This window comes from Apium graveolens, chromosome 10 (genome assembly GCF_009905375.1).
Source record: "Apium graveolens cultivar Ventura chromosome 10, ASM990537v1, whole genome shotgun sequence".
In the NCBI taxonomy this organism is placed as follows: Eukaryota; Viridiplantae; Streptophyta; class Magnoliopsida; order Apiales; family Apiaceae; genus Apium; species Apium graveolens.
This window is the reverse complement of record NC_133656.1, coordinates 121,135,420-121,147,827: the sequence shown is the minus strand read 5'-3', so window position 1 is coordinate 121,147,827 and position 12,408 is coordinate 121,135,420. Positions and strand designations below refer to the sequence as shown.

Here is a 12,408-nt window from a genome sequence, read left to right as displayed (position 1 = left end):
GTTTTCAAAACGCAGTAGTATACACTTCCAGAACTTTCTTCCATCTCAGATGAAGCAAATTTTGACAATGCATCTACCTTAGCATTTTCCTCCCTTGGAATGTGCTCAACATGGCATTCATCGAATTGGGTCATCACGGCCCTTACTAGGAGGACATACTTAGCCATCGTCTCTTCTCTTGCCTCAAACTCTCCCTTCACCTGGGATATGACCAACTTCCAGTCTCCACAGACTTTTAAGTTCTTGACTCTAAGTGTCCCTGCTAAGCCAAGACCAGCTATCAGAGCTTCATATTCTGCCTCATTGTTTGTGGTTGGGAAGTCTAGCTTCATGGCATACTCAATTAAGAACCCATCAGGGCTTTGTAAAACCAAACCCGCTCCACTTGAATCCGTTTTTGATGCTTCATCAAAATAGAGAACCCAGTATTCTTTTTCATTATTAACCTTCTCTTTATCCTCCTTATCAACTTCCTTGTCTTGAGGTATGTTATCTTCCTGCCCCCCGACTTCTTGGTTTGGTATGGTACATTCCACCACGAAGTCAGCTAGTGCCTGGGCTTTTATTGCCGTTTGTGGCTTATACTTGAGATCGAACTCTCCCAGCTCTATTGCTCACTTAATCAATCTCCCACTTGCCTTGGGACTGTGAATGATATTTCTCAGGGGTTGATTCGTGAGCACCTCAATCTGATGAGCCTGAAAGTAAGGACACAGCTTTCTCGAAGCCATTACCAAGGCTAGAGCAAATTTCTCAATAGTTGAATAATTCAATTCAGCACCATGCAGAATTTTGCTGACATAGTATACGGGTTTCTGGACTTTCAGTTCCTCCTTAACCAATACAGCGCTCAAGGCACTCTCTGAAACAGCTAAGTACAAGAATAAAACTTCATTCAAAACTGGCTTGGCTAACAACGGGGCCTGCGCCATATATTTCTTCAATTCTTTGAAAGCCTTCTAGTTTTCCTCACTCCATGCAAAGTCTTTAATGTTTTTTAATGACTTGAAGAATGATAGGCACTTGTCTCCTGACTTGGAAATGAATCATCCCAATGCAGCAACCCTTCGTGTGAGCTTCTGAACATCCTTGATAGTTTTTGGTGGTTCCATGTCCAGGATTGCCTTTATTTTATCGGGGTTAGCCTCGATCCCTCTCTTGGAGACCATCAATCCCAAAAAATTTCCAGATCCTACTCCGAAAGCACATTTTATATGATTTAACATCATCTTCTGGTATCTCAGGACCTCAAAAGCTTCCCTCAAATGGGTTATATGATCAGTCTTTACTAGACTCTTGACTAACATGTCATCAACATAGTGTCATCAACATAGACTTCCATAGTCTTGCCAATAAGATCCTTAAAAATTTTATTTACCAACCTTTGATAGGTGGCTCCTGCATTCTTGAGACCAAACGCCATAACAAGATAACAAAAACCACCAAAGTCAGTGATGAATGATACCTTTGGAATATCGTCCTTGTGCATCTTAATCTGATTGTATCCACTAAATCCATCCATGAAGCTCAGCATTTCATGCCCAGCAGTGGCATCTATCAAAGTATCGATCCTTGGTAACGGAAAACAGTCCTTAGGACATGCATCATTTAGATCAGTAATGTCCACACACATCCTCCATTTTTCATTAGCCTTCTTCACCATTACAGGGTTTGCTAACCACTCTGGAAATTGAATCTCCTCAATGAAGCCAGCTTCCAAAAGCTTCTCCACTTCCTGTTTTATAGCTTCTTGCCTTTCTAGAGCAAAACTTCTTTTCTTTTGTTTTACCGTCTTCCGATTTGGGTCCACATTCAGCTTGTGAGTAATCAGTTCTGGGTCTATGCCTGACATATCAGCTGCTGACCATGCAAAAATATCACTATTTTCTTGCAAAAATTTCACCAACTTCCCTCTAAGGGGCTCCTCGAGCGTTGCTCCAATAAAAGTCACCTTCCCAGGATCTTCGGGGGCCAAAGGAATTGAAACCAAGTCTTCTGCTGGCTTCCCCCTTTTCTCATCATTCTCTCGGATATCCAGATCTTCAATAGATAGAACCTGCCCCCCAACTCCATCTACCCTCAAAGAGGCCACATAACAGCTTCTGGCCATTTTTTGATCTCCTCTTTCTTCTCCAATCGCATCTCGAGTCGGAAACTTCATAACTGAATGATAAGAAGAAGGGACTGCCTTGAAGGCATGTATCCCTGTTCTTTCCATGATAGCGTTGTAAGTCGAACTACCCTTCACCACCACAAAGTCCAACATCTGAGTTGCTTGCCTTGGTTCATGTCCTATGGTTGTTGGCAACTTGATTATTCCTTCTACGGGGCATTCCACTCCTGCGAATCCATATATTGGCATATCGGTTAGGGTCAATTGGGAGTCATTATATCCCATCCTTAAAAAGGTGTCATGGAGTAAAATATCCACTGAAGCACCATTATCCACAAGGACCCTTCTTACCGGGCTGTTCCCTATTATCAGGGTTATGACCAACGGGTCGTCATGGGAAAATTTCGCACCCTCCTGATCAGAATCATCAAAAGACATTGTTACTCCTGTCCTGGCCCTCTTTGGGGCTTCCCCAACAATATGCATAACTTCTCGAGCATATGCTTTCCTGGAGTTCTTGGACAACCCAGCAGCAGTTGGTCCTCCAAAAATTGTGTTGAGCACAGGCCCTTGGGGGCGCGGTCCTCTGAATATTGTATTTATCACTAGGTTGGGGATTTCGCCCCTGATGTTCTTGATCTCTCCTTCGGTCATCAAAGTTCATTCTCACGTTGTTGTTTCTATCCCCTCCTTCTCCTGTATATTTGTTCAATCTTCCTTTTCGAATGAGGAACTCAATTTCATCTTTCAGTTGCCTACACTCATCGGTGTCATGACCAACATCTTTGTGAAATCTACAATACTTGCTCTTATCTAGCTTGGCAGGATCAGCCTTCAAGGGATTAGGCCAACGAATATCTCTATCTTTCTTGATCTCCATCAAGATCTGGCTTCTAGGAGCATTCAGCTTAGCGTATTCAGTGAACTTTTGCCCAGGCCCTCCCTTCTTGGGGGTTGAATCAGAGTTTTGCTCGGTTCTAGGATACTTGTCCTTAGCAATATACTCCAGATCAGTTTTCCGCTTCTTGCCTCCAGTGGGCTCATTACTTACTACGGTCTTCCTCATACTTTCTTCAACCTTGATATACTTCCCTGCCCTATCCTGGAGCTGCAACATGCTTTCGGGGGGACGTTTGGCCAAGGACATCTTAAAAAACTCATCCATAGTTCCTTGTTGCAGTGCTATCATGGCTACCTTATCATCCAGGTATGGGACTTTTAAAGCCTCCTTTGTGAAACGATTCAGGTAATCTCTCAAGGATTCCTTTGTTCCCTGCACAATGCTCATAAGAGATGCTAAACTTTTCTCATGAACTCTCCCACTGATGAATTGCTTAATAAAAGCCTGGCTTAATTCTCTGAACGACCCAATAGAATTTGGGGGCAAGCGACTATACCACCTTTGAGCCATACCCGACAGGGTTTGAGGAAAGGCCTGACACTTAATAGCATCATTCACGGGCTGCAACAGCAGTGCATTAGAGAATGTTCTAACATGATTAGCGGGATCTCCCGTACCATCATAAGCTTTTATAGTTTGCATCTTGAACTTCCTTGAGATATGGGCATTCATTATATATTCAGTGAAGGGTGGAGTAGGATCATCAGGATCTCTAAGGGGAAGAAGATTGCTTGGATCAGCCCTTGGAACAACAACCCTTCTCTGCACGGGACCATCCAGGTCTATGATGGGAGGAGGATTTCTCCCCTTCGGAGGTGCTGGGGTCTGGTGCGCCTCCAGGTCGCGCCTCAGCTTTTGAATCTCAGCCTCGTGAGCCCTGATTTTTTCCTGCACTTCTTGGGGATTCGTCCTTTGGGCGCTCTGAGGGCGTTGGCTACCTTCAGTCATCGGCTCTTTGCCAGCACGTCTCCTTCTTGGGGCTACTTCATCATCTGAAGATTTAAAGTCTCTCTCAATGTAAGGACCAGAAAATTCCTGATCCTCAGGAATAGGAGCCAAACCTTGTATGTATGGGGACGATCGCCCTCGTGCTTCACTCCGCCCAGCATGTCCGCTTCCTCCAACCTCGGGGTAAAGGGGCATCTCATAAGGGGGGGTTAGTAGTAACAACAGTTGAATATTCGTACTCGACGGGTCGAGAATTCACAGGTGTATGTATTTGTTGAACTTGAGGATTCGTACCTTGAGTTGCCGAGGGGATCGTCCCTTGTGGCTGATGTTCAGTTGCCCCTATCTGGGCTTCTCCTTGCGTGGTTGCATAGGTTGAGTGAGGAGGCACCTCCACAGTTGAAGAGATCACTTGGGTTATCCCCGTTGGTGTTTCTCCTCCAAGGGCTCTAACTGTTCTCCGTGTTCTCGCCATGGTTATTGTTGTGCTTTCCCACAGACGGCGCCAAATGTTATGGATAAAAAACTAAGGTTATTATTTGCTGTATTTATTACTATGGTTCGGGAGCTCAAGGCCTTTAATGGCTGCTCTCGTGTTTCGTAGCTTAATTCTGCCTTTACGAGATGCCTACGTATCTCTGTGAACTAGAGAATCAAGCCAAAAAATGTAGTTATAATCTGTGGGGTGAGGCCCCTTATATAGATGTGGGAGTCCTTGAATTGGACTTGGTATAGGAGACTTGGTAGCCAAGTCTCAGAATTAGAATGGACTTTGGAGTCCTAAATAGTAGGAAACTGATTCCTTATCCTTCTAGGTCCTTTAGAGGTAAATCTGCAAGGATTTATGTCCTTATTGGGACTCTTTTCAATAGCTGATTTTTTCCTTATTAATTAATCACGAAATTAATTAATATTCAGGGGTTTTGGGCCTTCTTTGTTTAATCAGGCCTGATCTGGTCCATCAGGCCTGATCAATGTATTAACCTTTCTGGTCTGAATGTCGTACATCTTCTTATTGGGTCTAGCAGCCCAAATCATTTATAATTAGTGTAATATTAATTACACAATCAGGATTTATGTATCCCTATCATTGATATAATGTGCATCGGGTTAAGAAAAAATAATAAATAATATCAATCCGTCTAAAAAATTATACTATTGAATTAGGATAAACGAAATAATACATATTAATCATCCAAAAATAATTAAAATATAATTCAACCAACTAAAATAAAATCACATATATTAATTATTCGGGCTAAAATAAAACTATTTTATTGATCCAGACATAAAAAATTAAAATTAAACTAAATTTAATTAGTTGAATTTGGTCATAGTAATGGGTCTCGAGCTAAAATAAAATTAAGTAAACCACTAATACGGGATGATCAAATTAATATCAGATCAAGAATAATTCGTATTCTATTGATATAAATCAAAAAATAACTTTTAACTAAACATAATTATTTTTATTTTTAAAACACACATAAAATGATCAATAAAACTATATCATTCAATCAATACTATTATCTTTTCCAAATAACTATTATAGTTTATTGATTAAGTAATAACATCTCTAAAAAATATATTTTTTTTAAAGTTCCAACATAATAGAAATATTATATTTTTATTCTCAAAAAACTACAAAATCGCTATAATAATATTTTTAAAAAACTATGAACATATACGTGTATTAATATAAATTTGAAAAGGTAGAAATAAAAAAAATAATGAACAAGTTTAAAAAATTCAATTCAAGATATTTTTGTTTAAAAAATTATATTATATTAAAAAAAGATTTGTGCATCCGTGTATCGCACGGGTTTTAAACTAGTAATATTTAAAAAGTATTATATAAAGAGAATAAAATTGTTAAAGATTCCATTATTACGAAAAAAATTCTTAAACAAATCATGTATTCTAAAATTCGAAAACCGGTATTGCTTAGTGGAGATAAATTTCATTAATTAACCGGGTTATCGGTGATTAATCAGATTGATTAATCGGAGCATTAATGGAAAAAAAATTATTTAATTAAATAATAATATATAATTCTATTTAAATTTCATTAACCTTTCGTAAGATTTACAAAACTAATATCACTTATTCATATTTGATATTTAAGTAATTTATACATATTTTTTTATAGTTAGAAATTTGGACAAATTCAAGGAAGGGCGCATTACGGGGAGGGTCCTTTTAAGTTGATGACTCGTTCGACTGTCGGAGCGGAACTTCTTTGGAAAAATAACTTTAAGAACTTTGTTTTTCTGAAAGAGTCATCATTTTTTATCAGGAACGCTACGTCATTTACAACCCCGATGTATTTTGGAAGCTTGAAGGCCCCGCTAACTCAAAGTGATTTAGAAAAAAAAAAATTATCGATGGTGATCGATCATGGTATCCATAGCGTTGCTTCTTTTTCGGCCAAATCCGGATTTCATTTTGCTTCTCCTAGTCGTCGATTGACTCGACTCTTTTCCCTGTCTCCCGACCTCTCCCTTCGTTTCGTTCTTTTTCTGTATCGTTGCTGTATCGTCGCTTGAATGAAGACACTCGACCGGCCCGACTTTCCCAAATGCCCACCACCGGCCTTTCTTTTTCTTTCCGGGTTTGGATTTTTCGCGTCGTTTAAGTGGTCGTGGTCGATGGGGAAGAAAAAGATGAATACCTGATTCCTATTAATTACATAGAAATTAGTTTAAATTCTGTGTGATACACGATTCCCGTTAATATTTAATTATTTTTTATCCCGTCATATTATATTTTTAGAATATTTATATAAATTTATAATAATTATAAATTTATAATTAAAATTATAGGATAATCTGTGGTCGTACTTTATTAGGATAAGTAAATATGTACTCTCTCCGTCCCATAAAACAATTCATATTTTGACTTCTAACACAATTCATGTTACGCGATTCACTATTAATTTACGTCTAATCTATAAGATCAAATATATTCATAAGTGATCTTGTTGAATTCGTATTTATGAGTATTTTAATATAATGAAATTTTATATTTAATAATAATACGAAATTAAAGATATTAACAATCAAAAGTGTACATTGACAAACGTGTCCAACACAAATAGGAAACGTTTTTAGATACGGAGGGAGTAGTAGTTTAACAAATTATTTAGTAGTACGTTGCTCCGACAATATTTAAAGGGTGGCTAGAATTCAAAATAGGAGATGGAAAATACGGCTTACCAATTTGATTAGTCAGAAGGGAATATGTCAAAATATCAGTGAAAAGCAATCTTTCTTCTAAAAGCCAGTACCTAGAGGTCAACCTGCCCCAAAAGCCTATGGGATCCAATGTGAAAAAGTACTACTACTAGCATATATTTACATATAACTGTAATCAGTTCAGAATTCAAACAATGACAGTTTGTTATACCCTACCACATTTTCTTCTGGGTAATCTCATTCTTCACAGACCAAAGACAATCTGGAATCCTATGTTTTTTAACCCTGAGTATTGCCAAATAGTGGGAATTTAGTAAATTCATTTCTGCATTTTTGGCATAAAATTCTTGGAGATGGGCACAGCAAAAGTTTATAACATTTCTACAAATTACAAGATCAAACAAACATCTGCGGTTTAGCAAAAATGTATATACACATTTATGAGTGTCACAAGAAGCACACACACAGAGATAATTGTATATGACATTTTTATTAGTGTCACAATAGTATGCACATAGCCAAAACACATGACTATAGTAATGATTCTTAAACATATGCATAAATATGAAACAAAATTTGAATACCGTCATCCTTCTTGTTGTGCATGCAATTATGTAATATCAACAGGTTGCAAAATCAGAATTCAAAAAGATTGGAGTAGCATAAAATGTTTCGTTATTATGATTTATGAGAAGATGTTTTGATTTTTCCAAATTCGTTATTTCGATTTTCACAGGAGAACTGTACTGAAGAGAGCAACAACAAAAATATAGTCTTGTAGTTTTATCATTTGGTGTCATGTTTAATGACAGAAGGATAACAGGGCATATGGTTCATCGGGGATCACTACATTTCTGAATTATTGCATTTAAGTGTTAGAAAAAGAACTTATTAATCTGACCAAGAGAATTATTGAGTAGAGAGGTTAAAAGAGAAGAAAAAAATAAACTAGCCAACATTTGAACTCTTCTTTCTGCAAACTGGCAGTCTATTTTTCTCTTTACTGGCATAAACGACATTTGACCAAAACCAGCTTACAAATTTCTCATGTATATGTTATAACGAATCTAGTGTTCAAGTGAACAAGATATCTCACATACGAGTACGTGGCCTTCAAAATTAGCATCTACTAAGTGATTCTCTAAATCTTACGGCGCTTGTGAGTGTATTATAACCCGAGCTCCTGAAGCAAGCCTGTTGGAAGTAAATAAACAGTATCAATGACTTTGAACCAGGAAAGTGGAGCAGCATGCCTCATAGAGAAAAATGAAAGAAACAAACACTTAACTTTCTTCGATTTTGATAACACTGTCATTCTCACTTCTAAAGGAGTCGGCTTTTTTCGATTGCTTCGTGCCAGGATCTGTTATTCTTCTACTTCCGGCATTGGATACACAAGGAGATGTGATTCTTGCACTCTGCACTCTATCGGATGATGATACTCTGGGTCCTTCTGAAACAGGAGATCTCATCGATTCACTTCTTGGTTGTTTACCAAGTGAAACTTTGATGGCTCGTGGTATACACTTTGAGCTTGTTGACTCTTCTTTATCCGCAACTGAATCTTTTGAGAGATCACAAGTTCTGCATGTCCAAATACATATATACTTTCAGTACAAGAGAAGGACTTATCTACTTGTGGCTTGCAAGGTTAAAACAGTCACTACGAAAAGGAACTGTACAGACGCTGTCTGCACCTAAATATCATACCACTGTACACCTACGTATATACCATTACGCCCAGTGTGGAAATTATTATGTATGATAAATTTATCAGATACAGAACTATTGTTCAAGACAGTGCAATCGAAGTAAATCCCTCATTTGACTTGAAGTAAACAAGGTTACACAACATGAAGTTTTACATTAGGGCACATGAAACTAGAAAGTAAATTTAGGATTGTTGTCAGTACTCGCTTCTTGATTCTATGACTTGGGGAATTTGTTGATATAGTATGAACGTATAATTGAGATCAGTTGTTGCTTTTTTAATTGCATGATTCATTAGCATATACATCCAATTCCAGTATATATCCAGTTACTTCCATTAATCCACATATCAATCATAATTTAAAACTCAGAAACCTATTGACAAGCAGTTGTTTTGAGGAAACATATACTCCTTAAACAAACCAGAAAGTGTGTAATCTCAATATTTTATTTTCATAAAAAATTGTGTTATATATATGATATTTACAAACATAATTCATCGGTCAATCTCAGAGTTATTTAAGCTAAAAATAGAAGGAATGCAATATATATATATATTATATTAAACCTCATAGTATACTAACCTGTCGTTATAGGAGGAGGATCTTTTTAATGCAGGTAGTCCTTCCTTTGGCATACTTGTCTCTACCAAGCTCCCACTAAAGTATTCCTTATCCTCCATCCTCTGACTCATAAGCCTTGGATTCTCTGACAAGCAGTCAAGATCACCGAACATTACTGATGTTGAGAACAAGGGTGATGGAAATTTCTTAACTGACAACCCTGGTCGATAGTTAGGAATGAGACCAAAGTTATGATCTTTAACTGAGATTGATCCACAGGAGATCAGTTGCAACAGCATATTGGAAGCCTTGAGCTTCATGTGGGGTGGCGTCTCCATTTCATCTTCTCTTAGCGTCCTAAAGCTATTAAATTTACTAGCATCAGCTCTAATTAAAGATTCCAAAGTATCTGTCTTACCACCAGATGATGAAGCACTGGATGAGCATGTTTGTGGTGAAACAGGATCTCTGCAGACCTCAGAAGTCTCTTTTACATGTTCAACCTGAATTTCATCATTGTGCTCATGTACTACAGATACATCTTCAGTTGAAACACCTCTTGTACAAGTTTCACGAGGTCTACTCATATTATCTTCCGTCTGAGTTGACGCATTAGCTAAGCCCTCACTCTTGTATATCTTATACTCGGTCAAACTTAAGGAAATATTAGAAGGTGAATTTTTCCCAACTCTTGAATCTGGAGACACGGCAGATGAACTCGAACGTTGAACTGGAGGAGAGAGCTCATCATCTCGAGACTGTTTAGTTTCTCTCTCAGTTAAGCTTTCAGATGAAGGCGAATCATCTTGGCTTCTGGAATATGCAGGATCTGGTAATTGTTTCAGATTATGTGATCTTATATTTCCAGCAGGACTGAAATGAACTGGCAATGCAAGATACATATCAAAATTAGTACAACATGTTCCTTCATTAAAAAGAGTATATCAACCAGATACAAAGTTTAAAATAAACATCAGCATTCATTTGTGAAACTAACTCGTTAGCATCTTGCAACAGTTCAGATTTTTAGCACTAAGCACTCAAGGAAACAGATTTATGAACATACTATCATTCATTTTCAATATTTTCTACTCTATGAACACATTTGTTAGCCATGAATGCTAAAAGTAAATAGAGATTACTTACCAGAGTTAGGTTCATCGAAGAGTTCAGAACCTTTAAGAACATATTCATTGCCATGAGCCGGAAGAATAAGGTCATCCTCACAAAGATCATGCCACACAAATCCAGTCCTATAGCTTCTGCAATGCATAACCAATTCATTGTAATTACTCGAAAATAGAAGTTTCAACATATTTCTTTCACAACTAAATTTTCAAAATAGCAAAATCAAGATCAGAAAACTCACCTCTTGCAAGACCATGAGTACATTGAGGCCATTCCTCTTCCTCTTAATACATTAAGCCTGTCAATCACATCTACACAACACCGAGAATTACAAGATAGAACAGGAGAACATGCCAATACCCACATACACACACAACACTGTCCCTCTCAATACATTATGCCTAACAATTCACATCTACCCAATACCAAGAATTACATATATAAAACTGGATACTAACATAACCACTATAGCATCCACAGAAAATTAGGCCTACCAATCACATCTAGACAATAATAATAATTACAAGATACAAGATTGTGCACTTCACAGAAACATTAAATCACATCAAACACAATACCATTCAAAACAAACAAAAGTCTCTCTCTCTCTCTCTCTCTCTCTCTCTCACTCTCTCCCTCCCTCCCTCCCTCCCTCCCTCTCTCTCTCTCAAACCCACACACACAAAATGAGATGTTTTACCTCTAAGATAAAGGCCATGAGGGGAAGAGAGAGAAACTTCAATAAAATGAGGATGCTCAAGCTGCCTATTTCTTGACAAATAATAAACAACAGAAACTTTCTTATGAGGCTGATGTTGATGATACTTGGGTGATTTCTCAGTCCAAACTTTAGCTCTTTCTGGGCTCACTTGCCTATACTTTTTCATTCTTTCTTCCATTTTTCAAGAACCCAACAAAATCAAGCACTAATCTTCAATTATGATATCAACCCACTTCCTAAAATCACTCAAATTGAAACCCCAGATCAACTAAAGTAACACTATTGCTGTGCTGTTAAAATGTGTTAAAAAGGGGTGTTGGGCATTGAAGTGAAAAAAGGGTTAGAGAGAAAAGAAGAGACATGTAGATACAGAATGTGATATATATATGGCTTTTTTGCTTTCTTTAGGTCGGGTTTGATTCTTCTTTTACCCTTTTTCTTGACTTGTAATGGGTTTTAATTTTCTTTTCAATCTTTCATTTTGCTGACAGCTTCAATAAACTTCACATGTCATGTACCAACTTCACTGTACTTTTTCTTTACTTTCCTATTCTCACAGGTCACAGTTCCAAAATTCATTTCTAACAAGTTTAAATTATTTATTTTTCTTATGCGTGATTTTATGTTTCTTTTACAATTTTATTGATCAGTATATTTTTTATCTTTTCTGTTTTTTAATTTTTATTTCGTTACAATTGCATAAATGTCTGCGTATATTTCACCCGATTTTTGTTTCGATCGAAATTAGGATAAATTTGTTGCATTTGTTAAATTATTTTTTAAAATTTCTAAATGTACAGGTATTGTGGTTACACATTCATGCACACACAATCACAAATGGTTGTCAAACATTTGGAGTGTCTTGTTTTTTGTATGATCTCTTAGCAGAAGGAATATAAGTATAATCTGTAACATGTGGGAGCATGATTTAGAACATGTAATGCAACTTTAAATTTAGCTAATAAATTCCTTTTGATCGTGCTTAAAGAATAGTAACTGGATTATTAGATGCCTGCTTGTAGTTGTAATGATAAAGAAATGAAAAGAAAAGTATATTTGATGCTAAAGCCTAAAGGGACCTGAGACAACTGGAGTTTTAATGGTCAAATATTACGTTGTGCACAAGATTG

At 37.1% G+C, this 12,408-nt stretch overlaps 1 protein-coding gene across 1 annotated transcript; it reads right to left on the bottom strand.

Moving 5' to 3' along the window:
- Nucleotides 1–8,114: 8,114 nt before the first annotated feature.
- Nucleotides 8,115–11,774, bottom strand: LOC141693542 (protein SOSEKI 3). The gene is made up of 6 exons (XM_074498681.1): nucleotides 11,258–11,774; nucleotides 10,799–10,868; nucleotides 10,576–10,691; nucleotides 9,451–10,312; nucleotides 8,445–8,740; nucleotides 8,115–8,350 (listed from the first exon to the last, which is right to left on the bottom strand). The coding sequence occupies exons 1-6, from the start codon at nucleotides 11,454–11,456 to the stop codon at nucleotides 8,325–8,327; spliced, it is 1,569 nt and encodes a 522-aa protein (XP_074354782.1). The 5' UTR covers nucleotides 11,457–11,774; the 3' UTR covers nucleotides 8,115–8,324.
- Between the last annotated feature and the right edge of the window lie 634 nt (nucleotides 11,775–12,408).